Consider the following 21556-nt stretch of genomic DNA (forward strand, 5'->3'; position numbering starts at 1 on the left):
TAAAAAAAATACATTAAGCTTGGAAATTATGCTGTGCAATATTATTGTAGAAACCCATTAACTCATTCATATGATAATATTGCACAGAGTAATTTCCAAGTTATACTTACTGCATGGACTATATTATCACTTGATGCTTACCAACACCATCCTGTCCCAGCAACAGCTAAGAAAATAGCTGCTACAATATTTAATTTGAGCTTGGTGGACTGTAGCCTAGATTATCCATCCTATTGCAGTGATATGATTGGGCTGTCAGAAGTGGGAAATAGGCAAAAGTCTCGTCCCACCGGAACACCACCCACTTTCTGCCTTCACAGTTTCTGGTAGGTGAAACCAGTGACGGTGAAAGCCTCAAATAGACGTGCGCTCATTTGAATACTGTTTCAGGGGTGTTGGTCTGCACACCAGTTCCAGCTATTCTCGCATGCAGGGCATCAGATGAAAATAATGTCCATGTGACATGGATGTCTTAGTTTCAGTGACTGTTAAATAAGGACGGTCAGGTGCTGGGCCGCTTTATCACTTGCCTGCAGGCCCATACCTGCACCTCGGGTTTCTTTAGCTTTCATTTTTGCTTGTTTCTTCTTAGTTCTCTGCTCTATTTGTCATGGCAAAGACTGATAATGGGTTAGGATGTTTTCTGAGGCTTTCTAAAACCTTTTGGAATTTTTGTCACTCTGTTGTAACACTGCCTTTCTTTGAACCTGTTACATCTTTGTCTTTTCTACCCTTCTTACTCTAGATTTTTCAGTTCTTGTATTTTATATCACTCTTGAGTTCCAATTTTCTATGCCATGGAGAGTATCTTCACTAGTCTTGATATCTAGGTGAATTTTGGTTACACGCCCAGGATAATGAACAGAAATTGTTTTCTGTTAATACAAACAAATAAAAGTAATATAATACATATATATACTTACAGTGAAAATTCTTCTATCTAGCTCCTCGTAAGGAAAACAATAAAAGATTGCAATCTAAATGCTACACTTTTGTAGATAACTTTTATATACACAGTGTTTATTTTTGTTTTATATTTCTTACCACAGTGGGAGCTGTGCTCCTCTGAACAGCATCTCTTGGAGGTTCCAAATGGACTCTCAGATTCAAATAGCTATAGCTCCTTCAATATCCCTGAAAACAATTATTGGGACTTCCTAGATTTGAATAATTGTCTACCATATTTGAAATTAAATGACTGTCATACATATAGTCGAATAAATCACACAGTCCGTGCTTGTTCAAAAGCAGCTTGGCTCTTCCCTCAAGTATTGCAGACAATGATGAAACTTGCAACATTTGTATACAGTTAAGCTTCTGACAAAATTCTAACTGTAGCTAGAATTTTTTAATCTCCTTATGACTAATGACTGAATTAACAGAACATCTATGAAGCTAAAACAACACAGAAATGATTCTGTTTTACTAGTGGCCTCATCCCCTTAAATTTAATTTTCACTCAATTTTCCTCTCCTACTATTTATATGTTCCTTACTACTGTCCAAATCTTTACCTGAAGTTATACAAATGACTTGACCGTGCAAATCTAGTAAAACTTTCTCCTGGACAAATTACATCCATTATTACTTACAGCTGCATAAAAATCTATTAATTTACCATGTAGCATTTAGCATTGCTGTGCTATAAATAACAGCCCTATATATAGGCAGCATTATTCTTTTCTTATTAAGCAGATTCCATCACAATACAATTAGAACACGGTTGCAGAATTAGATAAGAAACAATGAGCTACTGAATTAATTGTCACACCTCATAAAAAGGTTTGGAGTCATCCCAGTGGTGGCTCTGTGCATCCTGGAAAATGCTTGTAGCACAAACTCTTACACAGTAATTGGTAACTTGAAACTGGATCACTCTGATGAATTCCTGATACCGCTGAATTGGCAGCAAGAACAACGGCCTACTCAGAAAGAATGATCAAAGAGACAGAGATTTAAGGTCTTAGCACAAGAAGGCAACAATCCCCAGTGCTACAAATGGTTCTGATTATTAGGTATCAATTATTCATTTCCTCTCTGTGCTGAGCCTAGAGCTGACGTTAGCATGCAAATCAATTTTATAAACTGTTCTTTGTTTTAAATTCTTAGAAATATAGTGATGTTTCTGGGCAAATACAAGTCCTCTTCTCACCAAAATATTAATATCATAACAACATTTATACAATTCTCATTATTTTACTTCAATATTTTGGCCGCAGCATCAATTATTGTCCACAGAAACTGCAAACTTGTCCTTATGATTTTCTTGAAATACAGAGGAAAATCAGAAGACAAGAACATGGCAACTATGTGACACAAATTTATTTAATTGTTTATTTACATTTGCAATTAAATGCTTGAATGCAGAGGACTTACTTTTTGCTTGTCTCTTTCAGCAAATTCTCATATTCAGTTAAGTAATTATGGATGAATATTGCTGTGGAGAGGATAACATACAGGTTTTGTACTGGAACTTTAGAAGGGATCTCTTTACTTCTCTCTTCAAGTCGAAGCAGGACATCTGCAGCTACTTTAGAACAGCCATCCACAAAGTTTGCTCTAATTTCCTGCAGAAAGTTCTCACTGCTTGCCAGGGCCAATGGAAGTAATGTGTCAAGTTCTTCCATGATGTCAGAACAAAACTAGGGAAGAATAAATGTAGCACCAAGTTATTTGAGGCCTAACCAAACTACATAATTTAGGTACTCCTTGGACACATTCCTGCATCAAGAAAACGACATTGTACAATAATATGAGAGCTGTGATAAAATAGATTGACTCACTCTAATATAAATTGCTTTAATAGAAATGCTTGTGATTTATGAAGGCTAAATTTAAACTATTTCCACAAACTAGTATCCTATTGCTGTATATACATTTTTATAATACAGTTGTCCTGATTGCTCAATGGTGAATTTCAAGAACACATTAATAGAAAGTAAATGTCAATAATGATTTGTGATTCAGAGTTTCCTTTTATAAGAGTTATTGAATAAATAATTATCTTAAATGTATTTGGTTACAGAAGAAATTATTTATATTTATGTTACAAAGCTTAATTTGTTATATCTAATTACACTATAACAAACAATATGTCATGATCAATTACTACAGCATTTTTTAACTTGCATATAGGCATTAATGTCTTTGAATATTACTTATCAAATTAAACCACTTTTGTACCACGAACCAAACCAGAATACCACAAACTCCTCTATTGGTATCAAATGGTGATTTAAGGAGTGTATTCAAATTCATTTAGAAACACAAAAGTGGTCATCTTTTGTAATAGGCTTTAAAAACACAGAATATAATGAGTTAGTCATGTTTAATAGTAAGCTTCCTCATCACATTCAACCACAAAAAAGTATGTGTTTAGGGATATGAGAATATACAAAAGGATCTGTCCACACAGCTGTTAATTGTATCATGTGATTTATATCAATTAGTGTTAATTGTAATCAGGTGGTGTGTGTCAATTGTGGACTCTCTTGTATCCTTTTTATATAAGAGCTTGTCGAGGTTGTGGTGTGTAAGGGGGGATCTCAGTGAATAAAGGTTTGGAAGCAACTGGAGACCTGGTTCTAGTATTCTATCCTTCACTACTTGGTTATCCAATTTATAACAAGAACAACAACAACCATGGCACAGGCACAATGGGCCGAATGGCCTCCTCCTGTGCTGTACCTACTATGATTTGGAACTATGACTGCTGAGTTGGTCAATCTCATTTCTGGCAGTGGCCAAGCCCTATAATTGACTTCAGTGCATTGCATTAGGGAGAGGAAAAGTATCCAGGGTTTCCTCTCCTCATCTTTATCCAGTGACCTTTCCTGGGAGTGCATAGGTGTGTGGATGCCAGCTAAGGGTAGGATCAGGCTCAGCAGGGATAGCCCCCACTGTCAAATAAACCACTAACAGTCATTGCCCAGGCTCACAATGAAGAATGACCTTTCAGGAAGGACAAGGTGAAACAATCAGAGAAAAAGAATTGAAGCAAAAAAAGCATAAAATCAGGAAAAAGGCTACAGCTGTTATCAACAAGACTAACTGTCTGCTGAGATGTATCTCAAAGGTATATGAACATATAAAAAAGGGCAAATAAAGGACATCAGGCCCATTAAAGCTCATCCTAATTGTTACACGGTGCAATCTTATGCACCTCCCTCTCCAACCACTAGTAAAAGTAACTCCTAGTGGAGACAATAAAAAAGAAAAAAAAAACATGGCCCAACTCCCTAAGGCAATCAAGCAAGCTCTAGGAGACCATGATTATTCATGATATATAACCAGATATGATTAACTAAACATCCTACCATTCTTGCTCTCCCTCCCACGATGTGTCCAAATATCCTTCGGAACATGAGACTGCACAGAGCCAAAAAACAAGGCACCATTGATGAGGCCACATTTGGAATATTTGTGCATATTTTCTAGTCCTGGAGCATGACTTCTCATTGGAGCAAACTCCTGGGTCAATCATAATGAATAATTCATGCCAAGCACCCAACGCATATTGCTCAGAGCTCACCAAAGGTAGGGGGAAGGAAATAGTGCATGTCAGCAGCCCTTAAAGAGCTGCTCCTAAAATTTAGATCGATTTGGCCAGTTAAACGAAAGGGATCGTATATGGGAAAAAATGTTGGTACAAAGCTGACAAATATTTTTTTTTTAAAAAGAGGTGGGTGTCCAAAACCAGCGGCTGGCAAAATAAGTATGGTGGCAGTAAACATAGCATGTGGGTAAACGATGGAGGAGTGCTGCTGACAAAATGAAGTGGCTTCTGCATGAGGTGAATGTGAGGAATGCTGCCCTGTTTGACATTCTCAGAAGACAGCATTGCAGTATGCCTCACATGGGTGGTTGTCACACTCAACATTGTGCATACTACCCGCAGAACCTGGGAACAGATGCAGGAGAAGAACGCAAGCTTTAAGAAAGCTGCCAAAGTTATACTATTTAACAGCACCATTTTCCAAGTAGATGGCCCAAGTATGCATGCTGCAAAATGTTGGCTATCAACCTATTTCACATTTACTTCTGACCCATGTCTACTCTTCACATAAGTTTACAGCTCTTTCATTACCTATTATGCATGCCCATCCTCCAACAGGACACACATTCAAGCTGCAATTTATAAGAAAAACCCTTGACATGCTTAAATCTTCAATGGGCTTCACACAGGCTCTTGGTAAGGAATGAGATTGTGGGTTAAAAGAATAAGTATAGTTGAATGCTGTGTAGAGCATGATACCTCCTGGCCTGAAGGAGTAAGGAAGACAATTGGGCTAGACACATAATACATGAAGTCAAGCTAGATAGATATTCTAGCGATTTTCTTGGTTTATCTTTGGATCATGGTGAGAAACTGGCTAAAACCTTGAAGAACAGGCTGCATGATCCGCAAAAGGAAAAGACTTAACAGGCCAAATGGCCTTTTTGGCTTTTATGTATTTTTATGCTCTTTTAAAAATGGTAGTTATTCAAACTCTTGAATACTATGGCAAGTTTATAAGTTCTATCATACCTCACATCTTTTACTGAGTATTTCAACATTCTGTTATGCTGGTATTACCTTTGCGACTTTTTTGGGTTGTTCTTCCTCCGTGCACTGATTCCATGTAACTTCCACTGGCTGAATGCACGTCGCTAAACTTTTACTTGAGCTGTATTGGTTTGTTTCTTGTTGAAGACATCTTGAACATGCATCTTCAATTACCACTTTCACACAGTGGGCTGCAGAAGTTGCCAGGCCCTTAAAAGCATTTCTCCAGTCACATTCGAGAGAAACAGGCTACAATATAAACAAGCAATAGAGTCACAGTTAAAAAGTAGAAAATACAATTTTTTTTAAAAAACTTGCAAAGATACACCAATACAATAAATCTGAAATCAAGATTAAAGACTAGGAAAATTTAGAGATAAAAGGTTCAGGTTCATATGAATTCAAAATATGATTCCACTTAGTCATTCCAAAGTAATACCTTCATTTATAGTGACAAAAGATCAAATTATTCCCAAAATGTGACCTCTATTAATCGCTATTAACAATTACTACTATTTATGAATTAACGCTGGCATGAACAAGATTCACCTCAGGGGCAGGTGTCATTGCATTACCAGCCTGGGTATATCTCCGTACAAACTTATAACCCAAATCCCTGGCACTCCCTTCTGCTGCTCATCATTTCTTGTCTCCTATCAAGCACTATTAAAAACTTAAGAGGCCGAAATTCCAGGGTTAGAGGAGGGAAGAAAAGGAGAGTTCTGCTTGGGAGCCAGGAATTTGGGGCAGAACCAGGTTCTGCTGGGATTCCACTCCATGCAAAGTGCTGCATCAAAAGACTAATTGCTCCCAGAAGAGCTGAATTTTTTTTTTACCTTCCTCTTTCCTTCAACCTCGGAAGGGCCTCGAGAGTGGAAATCCTCGCGATTTATGAATGCAGTGAGTTTGTCTGAAGTAGTCTGCAGGGTGACGTGGGTGCGTCATTGAGGCACTGCACTTGGGGGAAGCCTACAATCTGTGCAAAACCCTAGAGCCCTGTCTATACCATCAGTCACCTGCTTAATGCAAGCGTGAACTGCAGACTGATGTTGCTGATATCCTTGTTGCAGCCTGGTCAGGGCCAACGCAAAGAAGTTAAAGGCTGTAGAGACTTTCACTGCAAAAGGTAACGCAATGTCGGCTTGTTGCTGTTTTTGATTTGTGGTTGGGTTGAGGAAGTAGTGGTGGCAGTGCTGAATGACATGAAAACCATGTTCAGGTTTTAACTGCACCATCTGACTCCTATTTAAATATAATCTTTAGGCTCCCAACTGTTTCTGGTGGGAGCACTGGCTGCCTCAATCGAGGTCCACACTGAAATCAGAACAGGCAGATCTCCAGCGATAAGTTGGCATTTTGTTCTTAAAATTACTGTTCTGTTTACAGGTGTAAATGGGAAGATAATGAGACAAAACTTTGCTGCAATGTTTTAAAATAAGTTTTTGACAAGTCTTTCTTTTGCACAACAGGACAAAAGAATGAAACAAACGAGATCCAGCACTGATTGCAAACATGGATTGTTCCAAAGCATGAAACTCACCATATTAGCACATAAAAATTATGCCACTATAAATATTTCTCATCTGATATTGTGCAACCAGTGAAAATTACTGAGCCAGACATAGCATTATAAAATTAACCCATAGACTCCAGTAAGACCAGCAGTGACCAAAGTAGTTCTGGGCATCATTATATACAAGAAGTGACTCACAAAACCAAACAGTACATATTTTGGCACTCCACTATAAAACTGCAGTCAATGTTTACTTTACAATACCCTTGAGATTCATTCAGTTCCATAAAAACACCGCTGGCCAATTCTGTGGGTGTGTTATCAAGAAACAGTGCCATTTTATTAAAGAACAACAGTTTTCTGGGATCATTCTTTTGAGGCTATTGTCTGCTGAAAGTGAGATTGAAGACTGCTGGTGGCTTTCTGACTCAAATTCAAGATTTTAAGAATAAAGGAATGATTATAGTAATCATAGGCATCAAACACAGAAAAGTATCACAAAGATTAGATTACCTCAGTCACGAGTAGTAACTGCTCAGCTTGCATATTGGTTTTGTTCATCTCTGATGGCACATCGATATTTTCTAGGGTCTTCTTTAGCACTCCTAACATAGATAATAAGAAAAAAACAGCACGCCTTGATAAATTTATTGTATATCACATCAAATTATGTGAAATAGCAATTATATAGACTCCAATATTTAGAAAACAATAGTTAATCTTCTGTGATGTTGCACATGGGAGGGAGGGGGAAAGTAATTTTAACTTTGGGTGATTGAGTAAAACAGGCGACTACGGATCGGCTGCCTGTTATACACCCCGCTCGATTTTCCATTCCTCTGAAGTATGGGCAACAGCCAGGTCACATCTTTTTAAGAGAGCCAAGAAAGGGTCATCAAAAGGTGCTTCTCCTAAAAAATGTGAGAAGCATATGCCTACGCAACAACTAGATTTAGTTTTAGTCAGTGTTCAGTATGTATGCATTTAAAAAAAACTTACCTTTCGCTGAACTGATTATGTGACTTTACTGAGGGTAAAACCAATGGTGCAAACTGCAGTTACTTTGGAGTAGCACTTCATGTTCATTTACAGTGCTACAATACAACATTGGTGGTACGTTCTGCAGCTAATATAACATGAGAGGTCTTTTAACATTGTGAGAGCTTATCACAGCTTCACCTATAGATTGTAAACAATTTTACAACACCAAGTTATAGTCCAACAATTTTATTTTTAATCCCACAAGCTTTCGGGGGCTTTCCCCTTCCTCAGGCGGTGTGGAAGGGGAAAGCCCCCGAGGAAGGGGAAAGCCCCCGAAAGCTTGTGGGATTAAAAATAAAATTGTTGGACTATAACTTGGTGTTGTAAAATTGTTTACAATTGTCAACCCCAGTCCATCACCGGCATCTCCACATCTCACCTATAGATGTAACTGGTACTGCAGGTAAATGTTGACAATTTTAAAATGGGTTTCCAAATTACATAAGAATTTTGTTGGACTCATTCAGCATTTTTAAAATATAAACGATGCTTTAAAAAATTTGTGGTGCACTTTCTTAAAATATGCACAAAAATTTTGGCAAATCTGTAACCTAGACACATATCTGAAAAGTTGGCAAGCATGCTGATGTATGCAACAGTATAATGTTGTGTACATTCAGTATTTTAGCTTTAAAAATTATACAGTGAGACTGTCCTAGATTTCTTCCAGCAGTCCTGCCATAACCACTGTGATTTCAAAGTTACCTTCTGGGGGGCAACTGTACAATTAAAGATATTTTTTATAATATGGCACAATGTAGTGGCACAACATGTTTGAGCACTACTCCCATTCACCTCCCGATAGCTGAATCAGATTAGTTGACTCACCACTCCTCTGATCCAAAATGGTGCACAGATATCATAGTATCATACCACAGCAGGTATAGCACAGGAGCAGGCCATTCGGCCCATCATGCCTGTGCCGGCTCTTCGAAAGAGCTATCCAATTAGTCCCATTGCCCTGCTCTTTCCCCATAGTCCTGTAAATTTTTTCCCTTCAAGTACTGATCCAATTCGCTTTTGAAAGTTACTATTGAATCTGCTTCTACCACCCTTTCAGGCAGTGCATTCCAGTTTGTTACAACTCGCTGCGTAAAAAAAAATGTTTCCTCATATCGCCTCTGGCTCTTTTGCTGATCAACTTAAATCTGTGTCTTCCGGTTACCGACATTTCTGCCACTGGAAACAGTTTCTCCTTATTTACTCTATCAAAAACATTCATGATTTTGAACACCTCTATCAAATCTCCCCCTAACCTGCTTCTCCAGTCTCTCCACTTAACTGAAGTCCCTCATTCCTAGTACATCTCTTCTGCACCCTCTCTAAGGCCTTGACATCTTTCCTAAAGTGTGGTGCCCAGAATTAGAACACAAAATTCCAGCTGAGGCCTAACCAGTGTTTTATAAAGGTTTAGCATAACATCCTTGTTTTAATACTCTATGTCTCGATTAATAAAGCCCAGGATCCTATATGCTTTGACAGCCTTCTCAACTTCTCCTGCCACCTTCAAAGATTTGTCTATGTGCATCCCCAGGTCTCTCTGTTCCTGTATCCCCTTTAAAATTGTACCATATAGTTTATATTGCCTCTCCTCATTCTTCCTACCAAAATGTATCACTTCATACTTCTCAGCGTTAAATTTCATCTGCCAATTGTCTGTCCATTTCACCAGTCTGTCTTTGTCCTCCTGATGTCTGTTACAATCCTCCACATTGTTTACTACATTTCCGAGTTTCGTGTCATCTGCAAACTTTGAAATGATACCCTCTATACCCAAGTCCAAGTCATTAATATATATCAACAAGAGCAGTGGTCCTAATACTGACCCGTGGGGAACACAACTGTATACTTCCCTCCAGCCTGAAAAATAACCATTCACCACTACTCTTTGCTATCTATCCCTTAACCAATTTCGTATCCAAGCTGCCATTGTCTCTTTAATCCTATGGGCTTTAATTTTGCTAACAAGTCTATTATGTGGTACTTGATCAAATGCCTTTTGAAAATCCATATACACAACATCAACAGCACTACCCTCATCAACCCTCTCCGTTACTTCATCAAAGAACTCAATCAAGTTAGTCAAACACGATTTTCCTTTAACAAATCCATGCTGACATTCATTTAGTTGCCCATACTTTTCCAAGAGCCAATCAATCTTGTCCTGCATTATTGTTTCTAAAAGTTTTCCCACCACCGACATTAGGCTGGCTGGCCTGTAATTGCCGAGTTTATCCCTCTCCCCTTTTTTGAACAGGGGTGTGACATTTGCAATCCTCCAGTCCTCCAGCACCGTTCCCATACCTAAGGAGGATTGGAAGATTGTGGCCAGAACCTCCGTAATTTCCACTCTTACTTCCCCCAGTAACCTAGGATGCATCCCATCTGGAACGGGTGACTTTTCTACTTTGAGTACTGCCAATCTTTATCTATTTAGATCCTATCCAATATCACTACTACCTCCCCCTTTATTGCTACAATGACAGCATCCTCTTCTCTAGTGAAGCCGGATGCGAAGTATTCATTTAGTACCTCAGCCATGCCCTCTATCTCCACAAGATCTTTTTTGTCCCTAATCCGTCCCACCCTTCCTTTGACCACCCTTTTACGATTTATATGTTTATAAAAGACTTTTGGGTTCCCTTTTATGTTAGCCACTAATCTATTCTCATCCTCTCTCTTTGTGCCTCTTAGTCACTTTTTTAGATCTCCTCTGTACTTTCTGTATTCAGCCTGGTTCTCTACTAAATTATTAACCTTACCTTTGTCATAAGCCTCCTTTTTCTGTTTCATTTTAATCTCCATATCTTTAGTCATCCAGGGACCTCCAGCTTTGGATGCCCTTCCTTTCCCCCTCGTAGGAATGTGTCTACTCTGTACCTGAACCAATTCCTCCTTGAAGGCCTCCCATTGTTCGATTACTGTTTTGCCTGCCAATTTTTGATTCCAATCCACCTCGACAAAATCCCTTTTTAACTCACTGAAATTAGCCCTCCTCCAGTTTAGTATTTTCACATTTGATTATTCCTTGTCCTTTTCCATAACTATTCTAAACTTAATGATATTATGATCACTGTTCCCCAAATGCTCCCCCATTGAAACATGCTCCACCTCCCCCACTCCATTCTTCAGAACTAGATCCAGCATTGTTTTCTTCCTAGTTGGGCTGGATACACACAGTTCCAGAAAGTTCTCTTGTATACATTTCAGGAATTCCTCCCCCTCTTTGCCCTTTACACTGTTACTGTCCCAGTTTATATTGGGATGATTGAAGTCCTCCATTATCACCACTCTATAGTTCTTGCATCCTTTTGTAATTTGCCTGCAAATTTGCTCCTCTATCTCCTTCACACTATTTAGTGGCCTATAGTATACACCCAGTAGCGTAATAGCTCCTCTATTGTTCCTTAATTCTAGCCAAATAGATTCTGTCTTTGACCCCTCAACTACATCATCCCTTTCCAGTGCTATAATAGTTTCTTTGATCAATACTGCCACTCCCCCACCCCCACTTTCTTTCCTTCCCTACCTCCTGAATACCTTGTAGCCCAGAATATTAAGTACCCAATCCTCCCCTTCTTTGAGCCAAGCCTCTGTTATTGCCACTACATCACAGTCCCATTTGGCGACTTGAGCCTCCAGCTCTCCAACCTTATTGACCACTCTATGTGCATTTATGCACATGCACTCCAAACTCATCTTCCTTTGCCTCGTATTTGCCTATGTCTGATCCCTCCTATTTCTGAACTCTTCTTTGCTCTAGTGCTATTTGTCCCTCCGTCCACTGTGCACCTTGTTTCTCCTCTCTAATGTTTTATCCTGTGCCTATCCCCCTGCTGTAGGATGAGGGAAAATGGTGGGGGGAGGAGGGAAGCAAAGGAAGCCATACTCTCACAAAGCATAAATAAAAATGTTATAATTCTGTAAACTGAAATAAGGAAAACAAATCACTCTAAACTTATTAGATAAGCTTTACCTCGAACATTTCTGCCTTGCTGTGTGGAAGAGTTTCCCAAAAAGACCTCTGAAGCTAGTTCCTCCATTCGCTTTTCCAAATACAGGAAAATTTTCATCAGCTGGGAAAGACAACTAAGTTGGTGGGCAGTGAGACATAAGTTCCTTACCTTCTTGGTCTGTTCCTGTGGAACTGGTCAAACAGAGCAAAGTAAAGAAAATGTAAATTGGTAAATCACTACACTTAATAACATAATAAATATAGCCTGAAACTTACTGTTAACAATGTTATTGTGTGAATGCTTAACACACTTGTTCAAATCTGTGTCTCTGCTATTTTAGCAGAGGCATTAACCAGAATTTCATGAGTTAATGCTTTTGTTAAAATAGTGAAGAGACAAATTAGAAACGAGCATGTTAACATCACTGACAGCCATATCTAGCCTCTCCTCGCTCCCCTCCACGTCCCCATACCTTATATCGTTAAATATTTGAAAATATAAGTGGATATAGTGAAAGTGCAGAGAATTTGAAGATAGCTCTCGTTGAAGAGCTAGTACTGGCAGGATGGAACAAAAGGCCTCCTTTTGAGCTGCAGTTTCTATGAAAAATAGCATAATGCTGCCACAGAAGTGAGCAACTTGGTTCACATCTGCAATCAGATGCCCCAGCCGTTAATATGCCTAATCTCTGCTGGGAATAAATTACAATATGTAGAAAAATAGTAGAGGCTATGGTTTACTTCCTCAGGTGATAAAGACTTAAACCTGCCTACTTGAATATAGATCTTCCCTATTATTTTACTAAAATGATCACAAGTTTGCCAATACTTTCTAAAATCCTAAAATATGTGATTTGTTCATCAAGCATCTATTCTTATTTTTCTGTGTTCTTTTGCCATTTTGCTCTTTCATCTCACGGAACTTTCCGTCTCTCTCTGTCTCACTAGCTCTGATTTTAACTCAGGTGGCGAATCAGGCGGGGGATGGCGGGGCAAGCGGGTAGCCCCCATGACATTACCAGTGAGAGGCCTGGAAGATTTTAACACCCGGGACTCATTTCAATATGATTGATGAGCTGTTCATCCGATTAGGGAGGAATCTGAGAAATGAGGTTTGCAGATGCCTCCTTGGAGGTCCTCGTAGAGGAGGTCAGGGTAAGGAGGGAGGTACTGTTCCCCAGCACTCACAGGAGCATCACCAGGGCCACTATTCAGCAGGCCTGGAAAGAGACGGCTGAGAGAGTCAGTGCCAGCAGCATCACTCCAGGACCTGGCTTCAGTGTAGGAAGAGGTTCAATCACCTCACAAGTGCAGCAAGGGTGAGTACAGAGCTTCATCTCTCAACAACATCTGACAACATTCCTTTCACCCCCTTCCCACCATTCTCAACAGTTATCTCCCCTCCACCACATCCTTCAACATACAATCAGAAGGGCACACTGCAACACCTCTCTTTCTTATATCAAATGCACTCAACTCTTCCTTTGCTCTCTTCACAACATATATTAACAGCATTCTCTTCTCTCATCCTAGGACTTACACAACAACCAACTCCTCCCAGCACTTATTCCTCACTTCACATTCCATATACTTAGTTTTACATTCCTCACCTCCCCATCCTCATTCCATCTTGCTTCTTTTCCAGCTCTCAGAACATGCACTATATGCACTGGGCCCTACACATCTCTACTTACTCTTTTCACAGTCACTCAATAACTCTCATCCTCTCTTTTTACAAGACAAATCAGCACATAACACGAAGGAGAAGACCAAGACTGGAGAAGGAGTATCCAACATCGTAGCCCTCACCCAGTGGAGCACAAAGCTCAGGAGATTAGTGGCTCAGGCAAAGGCACGAGCATTGGGAAAGACAAGGTTAGCGGCTTATCTCAGCAGGGTGTCTACATATTACTTGCAACCCTTCATTTAACTCAACAAATATTCTGCAAGCTTCACAACTTCAAGCTGCATTCCAAAGACTGACATATGCTAATATCCAGATTCCCAGTGCCACCCCTGGCACTTTAGTCTGCAGTGTGGGTTTATAGTAGCTTCTGAGTCGGCACTATCATTATGTCACTGATATAGAAGCTGGCTGAATAGTTTCAATGTTCTTTAATGCAAGATTGAGGGAGTGATGAAGGATATAACAAAGACTGTTAATGCAAAGAGGTGTTGTGTAAGTTTTCAGTGCATGGGAATGACCAGGCCACCAGAATCACTGAGCAATTAACTCATCCGTCACATCTCTTGCTGCAAGATGTTGAGGTTGCCCTCCTTCTTCTGCCAAAGAGGACTGTTGCTGCTGCTGTGTTTCCTCTAAATGCTTGCTTCTCTGTATGGCTAGGTTGTGCAGAATGCAGCACACTGCTGTGATGTGGGAGACTTTTTCTGGGGCATATCGTAGGGAATAGGGAGTTCCCAGAACTGTCAAGATACCTGAACCTTTGCTTCAGCAGCCCTATCATGTGCACAATAATCATCCTGGTGGTCCCCTGACTTTGTTTATACCTGCGTTGCTCAGGCATGGTGGGGTTGTAGAGAGGTGTTATGAGGCATGTGCATGGGGGGTATCCTTTGAGCCCAGCAGTCATTCTGTCATGTTCCTGAAAGGGTCAAATATTGGGGGGCTGGAAGACCGTCACAGGATAAATGCATCGTGCCTGGGTACTTTGCTTAAACTTGTATGATCCTGTTTCTGTGATCGATGACCACCTGGACATTAATAGAGTGTAGCCTTTCCTAGTCATGAAGGCTTCTAGCTAGTGTTCTGGTGCCCTGATTGCAAAATATGTGCAATCAATGATGCCCTGGTTGTAAGGGAAACAAGCCATTGCTGCAAATCCCCGTGCTCTCACATGTTGACCGTTGCGGTCAATGGGGAAGGTGATGTACGGTCAGCCCTGGCAAACAGTGTCAGTGACCTGCTCAATGTAGTTGTGTACTATAGAGCAGGAGATGCGGCTGATCTCCCCTGCAACAGACTGGAAGCCCAATAGACTGGAAGGTAGCAAATGTAACACCGCTATTCAAGAAGGGAGGGAGAGAGAAAACAGGGAACTACAGGCCAGTTGGCCTGACATCGGTCAACCATGATTAAGGAAGTGGTAACAGGGCCCTTAGAAAATCATAATATGATTAGGCAGAGTCAACATGGTTTTACGAAAGGGAAATCATGTTTACTAAATTTATTAGAGTTTTTTGAAGATTTAACTAGCCGGGTAGATAAAGGGGAACCAGTGGATGTAGTATATTTGGATTTTCAAAAGGCATTTGATAAGACGCCACATAAAAGGTTGTTGCACAAGGTAAGCGCTCATGGGGTCGGGAGTAATATATTAGCATGGATAGAGGATTGGTTAAAGGACAGAAAACAGAGAGTAGGGATAAACGGGTCATTCTCAGGTTGGCAGGCTGTAACTAGTGGGGTGCCGCAAGGATCAGTGCTTGGGCCTCAGCTATTTACAATCTATATTAGTGACTTAGATGAAGGGACTGAGTGTAATGTATCCAAGTTTGCTGACAATACAAAGCTAGGTGGGAAGGTAAGCTGTGAGGCGGGTACAAAGAGTCTGCAAAGGGATATTGGCAGATTAAGTGAGTGGGCGAGAAGGTGGCAGATGGAGTATAATGTGGGGAAATGTGAGGTTATTCACTTTGGTAGGAAGAATAGAAAAACAGAATATTTTTTAAATGGTGAGAAACTATTAAATGTTGGTGTTCAGAGAGACTTGGATGTCCTCGTACAAGAAACACAAAAAGTTATTATGCAGGTACAGCAGGCAATTAGGAAAGCAAATGGCATGTAGGCCTTTATTGCAAGGGGGTTAGAGTACAAGAGTAAGGAAGTCTTACTACAGTTGTACAGAGCTTTAGTAAGACCTCACCTGGAGTACTGCGTACAGTTTTGGTCTTCTTATCTAAGGAAGCATATACTTGCCTTGGAGGCGGTACTACGAAGGTTCACTAGATTAATTCCTGGGATGAGAGGGTTGTCCTATGAGGAGAGGTTGAGTAGAATGGGCCTCTTCTCTCCGGAGTTTAGAAGAATGAGAGGTGATCTCATTGAAACATATATGATTATTAGGGGGCTTGACAGGGTAAATGCTGAGAGATTGTTTCCCCTGGCTAGAGAGTCTAGAACTAGGGAGCATGGTCTCAGGATAAGGGGTCAGCCATTCAAGACTGAGATAAGGAGGAATTTCTTCACGCAGAGCGCTGTGAACCTTTGGAATTCTCTACCCCAGAGGACTGTAGTTGCTGAGTCATTGAATATATTCAAGGCTGAGATGGATAGTTTTTTGGACTCTGGGGGAATCAAGGGATATGGGGATCGGGCAGGAAAGTGGAATTGAGGTCGAAGATCAGCCATGATCTGATTGAATGGCAGAGCAGGCTCGAGGGGCCATATGGCCTACTCCTGCTCCTATTTAGTTAAGGGATGTACTGATTTTGACAGCTACTAGCATAGCATAGTAGCAAAGCATGACACCCTGGTCCAGCTGGCATCAGGTCCTGCTGCAGGAGGTTGCAACAGCTTGCCTGAAGAAACACTGCCTCCTGATGCAGTGCTCTTCTGATAGATCCAAGAAGGTGACTCTTGGCTGTACACCCTGTGCGCTGGGAAAAGACTTCTGAAATTCAACATGCAGCTAATTGCTATATGATGTCTCTACCCTCATCTAAAAACATTGTTGGCCTCATCATCTCTTCCAATACTAAAGATATCTCTAAGAAGCATGGTTCGTCTTTCGTGCCAAATGCTTCAGTTCCCTTCAGCAACTCTTTAACTTTCAATAAAGCCTAAGTCTATCCAACTTCAGAATATTACTCTCACTCTCATATCTGGAGAACCTCTTCTAATACCTCTCTCACAAGCTTAGAGCAGCTTCAGAAAAAGGTTGTCATCTGACATGCAACCCCTCTCTTTCTGTTGTCTCTCATCATCATTACTATAATCAGTGTTCCTTTGAACTTTCCTCTTATGGTTTCTAATCTCCATGTGCTCCTCCTACTGTCTATGTTCTCACTGTGTTGAAGTCAAGACTTCTTGATAGTCTGCTATTCTAATTCATTCTTTACCATATCCCAAGACTGTGAAAGTACTATCATCTCCCAATCTTTCCTTCCAATTATAATTCTCAACCCCTCCATTTCCCAGAACCATTTCCTACATTACAACAGTGACTTCACTTCAAAAGTACTTCACTGGCTGTAAAGCATTCTGGAACGTCCTGAGGTCATGAAAGGCAATATATAAAAGCAAGTCTTTCTTTTTATTTGTGCCCAGTGCATGGAAATACTTATCTTCCCTCCAGCAGTTCATGGAGCCATTCTTTAGCTTTCTCTCTTCCCACCCTTATTCATGAAGGCACTCTTCCTCTCCACTTACCCCATAGTTCACAGAGACGGCTTCTTCCCTGATTCTCCCCTCATTGCCGTTTTGTGGTAGTTGGGTGCAGCAATGAGAGAAGCAGCATTAGGCAGGAGGAGATGGAAACAAATTGGAGGTGTAGCAGCACAGTTGTTTGTGCGAGGAGTGCGATTTTTGCAAGTTCCATAAAAACATGTAACTATGATTGTCCAATAATCTTGCTATTGGACATCTATGGAGGTCCATGCACATCTTGATGAATGCTACCAAGTGAGTTCCTCTGTCAATCTGTCAGGAAGCATGCTTGAAGAGTTCAAGAAGGGACAAGCCCTAAATTATAATATTTTATTTATTAAAAGTTGAACAAATTTGATGTTACAGTATTTAAATTTACAATACTGCAGCAGTTCCACTCCAGTACCAACTGAAGAAAATTGTCACAATTGTGGATATTGTTCAGATGTGGATTTTTGATAATTTAAAATAAAGTTCAGAAGGTGGCTGCTGTTCAAGAGCAAAGGGGTCTTTTGACCGGAGATCAGCGTGGTTCACAATTTAAATTGCAATTGACGGTACAGTTGTAACTGCAAGGGCTTCGGAACAAGCTATTTGTTGATTGTTGCGACTGTCTGGAAAGCTTGTGACAAAATATATGTTCCTAACAGGACAATGCTACTCGTGTCTCGCTACCCACTTGCATATGTATTTAATTCATATTGTTATATGAAGCTGTCAATTCTGAAGTGAATGTGATACCATAGCATGAATTTAAGTTTAATGCAGTACACAGATTATGCAAAGAGGATCATTATTAATTCTCCAGGTCATGGAACTCTGCAAGAACAGAGGTATTTTCCAGAACAATAGGGGACTACATTTGCTATGGGGAAATGGTGTGAGACCATTCAGAAGGGAGTGGTTCTATAAAAACTAGAAATTGTAACCAGTGGTGGTAATGCAGTGGGATATATTATTCCTATATTAGACCGGCTGTTAAAAATTAGACCAACCTAAGCTAAAGTGCAATACTAAAAGCAGAATGCCAGAAAATAAACCAGTTGTTTTCTGAAAAAATGATATGCACACAATCCCAATAACCGGGATAGGGATAGGAAGTTACCCTACCTTTTTTGCATGCAGAAAAGTAGTGTAGGAATCATTGGCATTCTCAACATTTGGGCTATTATATCGATGCTGAAGCTGCTAACAATTCTTGCTAATCAAAGAAGCTTAGCTAGGGAAATCTCCCGATGAGAATAAAAATGTGGTTGAGTACATGCTTAACTTGAGGGATGACATATCTACTTTAGCAGAGCACACTCAAGATAATCTGTAGCACAAAATTCTAGTAGAATCATAGAAAGGTTACAGCACGGAAAGTGACCATTCGAGTCTGTGCCGGCTCTATGCAAGAGCAATCCAGCTGATCCCACTCCTCCACCCTATCCCCGTAGCCCTGCAAATATTTTTCTGAGTACTGCTGTAATACATGCATACAAGAGTATTGGGATATTTCTACTACTGGTGAGACAACACAAACTACTGGTCTGCTGGGAAGGGCCATATACGATAAATGAAATTATATGACTAACTTGAGTGAAATACCATTGAGGTATCACATTTATCGTATTAACATCGGTAACTGTATCTCGGTCACAAGGAGGTGGCCTCGTGTGTCCTATGCATTTGCCAGGAGGGTGAATAACAGATGTATTAGCTGAGAAAATGGATTTAGCTGTTGCCCGAACAGAAACAGCAGGCTTCAGAGTTCTTAGGCCATTTTAGCTCCTCTGTTCTTTCATCACACAGTAAAAATAGCTTCTGTATTAGATGTTGTGCACTGTCATTTTCACCACAATTTTTCAAAAAAGTTCTGGTATCCTAACAAAAAAAAAGCATTGGAAAGTCTTTCAAATCTCCTCACTGATGTCATTCAGATGACAACATCTGCACATTATTGCAATGCTGCGTGTGAACAATGATGCAAACTCTAAAAAAAATTCAGCCTTATAACCATGGTAAAATAAATGTTAGTGGATATAAAGCAATAAACTGAGAGGGAAAGTGCTTATACTATACTACGTGACACATGATTGTGATTATCCTTCAGGTCCAACATTGTCTTAAAAAGTTATACCCTTACTCCTGTCACTAATCTTACTAAGCAGTCAACTTCAGTGCTCTGTCTCCAGTTCCTCCAGCTATTCATATTAAATTTTACCAGCTACCTCCAATTCTTTCAGGTAAATATATAGTTTTCTTAATTTTTACAGCCTCCAACAAATTCTTCAAACTAGTTGTATAAAATTTTATCTACACCATGGACCGACTGACTGTCTGATTTTGTTAAACTGAACGACTTTCAAGGATTATTCCTATTTTTTTCAGTAGTCTAAAGTTTTTACCCTCTACTAAATTACATAACATAAAAAGTAATCCCAGGGCAATGTAAAGAGGACAGATACCCTGCATCAGGGGTCTCCACCCCTTTTTTCCTCTTTGTGCCTGGGAACTGAGCATCCCTAAGTATACTGGCGAGGAACATTAAGCGCCTATAATTTTAATCCAAATATTTAGCACATATATTTTGAAGATATTTTTTACAGTAAATTCCTTCAATCTAGATATGTATCTAAATTTGGGGAAATTACTCTTTTGAGCATTATTTATCATAACTTAAGAAAGCATGGAATGAGACAAGGCCATTTAGCCCATCAAGTTCTATCCTTCCACAAATTATGAGAAATCTTACCGTATCATGGATTCTAGTCCAGCTCTTTAAATTCCTGACGGAAAGTTCTGCATCAATTCTCCCTGATTCCCAAATGTAGTCAAGCAAAATGTTAATCCATTCACACAATTCAGACTTGGCTGGCAGCCTTCAACAGATAAACTTTGCAGCCTAAACGCAACATAAATAATTATGTCATGAGGAGTATGTGATCATCCCAGTCTATACTTCCTTGTTTTATATTCGCTTGTGTTAACAACTGAAGGAACAGAGGCCTAGAAACCTGATCGCGCCCGATCATTAACATGAGCCAGGCTTAAAGCCAGTGCTACTTATTGGCTGACGCCTGTAGAGAGGGTCTGGAGGGTGTCTATGACGCCACTGAAAGGCAGTCAGCACCTCTTAAAGGGGAGATGTATTCTGACTGCAGACACCAGGGAAACACTTTTGGAAGGAGAGAGAGATGGCTGAAGCAAGCGCTGAGAGAGCTCCACGTGCTACCTTGGAGGCCCTGTTGCAGGCAGTAGACAGGAGGAGGGACACTGTCTTCCCCCTAGGGGGCAGGAAGCCCTCCAGACATCAACTCCGCCATCAGTGGGAAGAAATTCCAGAGTATGCGAATGCCAGGAGCCTAGCATCCAGGACATGGCTGTAATGCCGGAAGAAACTCAATGATCTCACTAGAGCTCTCTTACTCTCTGCTCATAGCTGCACCACTTACTGCCTCACTAACCACAAATCTCACAGCACTCAAGACTCCCTTCCCCGCCTTCCTTCACTCTCCTAAAATCATTGCACCACACACGCTCACCACTATTACAATCCTCATTTACCCACAATTCACATCTTACACACAGACTATCAGCTATCCTACTATGACGCACACGTTCTCCAAACACCTCATAAGACTCTCTGTAACACACTCCCCTATTTCTTGCAAGAGAAGGTCGCACACAACTCAAGACAGCAGGCTGGCAGAGGAGTAAGTGCCCGCCTGCACACCTCCATCCCCCTCGAAGAAAGCATGTCTGCTATCATGGGTAGGGGCAGAGTCGAGGCTGCGGCAAATGGCAATGCTGGAGACATAATGCAGGGTTTCTTCATACCCAATCCTCTGTCCTCAGCTCATACTGCTGCCATGCAATCTCAGCAGGCTGCCATCTTGGCTCTAGGGGCCAATGTCAGCAGGGGCCTCCAAAGTCTCACGGTAGTTCTGCACTCTGATTTCACGCAGAGCCATGGATGGTGCTGAGATAGGGGGGAGGGTCGGATGGAAGTTCTGCTTTTGGCCCTCCTGTTGGAATTTAAAGGATCTGTAGAAATGGGGCAGAATCCTGGCATAACTAGGTTCCACCCCAAATTCTGCCCTCTCCAGCTGTTAGGAATAAAAGTAGGAAA

The 21556-nt window shown here is 40.5% G+C and overlaps 1 protein-coding gene across 5 annotated transcripts in view; it reads right to left on the reverse strand.

Moving 5' to 3' along the window:
• The window catches only part of kiaa0825 (KIAA0825 ortholog), a 415583-nt gene that overhangs the window by 299949 nt on the left and 94078 nt on the right, over positions 1-21556 (reverse strand). For 4 of the 5 annotated variants that reach the window (XM_067982846.1, XM_067982842.1, XM_067982843.1 and 1 more), the window contains exons 5-9: positions 12075-12245; positions 7571-7662; positions 5575-5793; positions 2376-2641; positions 1771-1921 (exon numbers count right to left, since the gene is read on the reverse strand). In XM_067982846.1, the coding sequence (XP_067838947.1) occupies positions 1771-1921; positions 2376-2641; positions 5575-5793; positions 7571-7662; positions 12075-12245 (899 nt within the window). The remainder of the gene's footprint in view (positions 1-1770; positions 1922-2375; positions 2642-5574; positions 5794-7570; positions 7663-12074; positions 12246-21556) is intronic. The other variant, XM_067982847.1, reaches the window with a different exon arrangement.

Source organism: Heptranchias perlo, chromosome 4 (assembly GCF_035084215.1).
Source record: "Heptranchias perlo isolate sHepPer1 chromosome 4, sHepPer1.hap1, whole genome shotgun sequence".
Lineage (NCBI taxonomy): Eukaryota > Metazoa > Chordata > Chondrichthyes > Hexanchiformes > Hexanchidae > Heptranchias > Heptranchias perlo.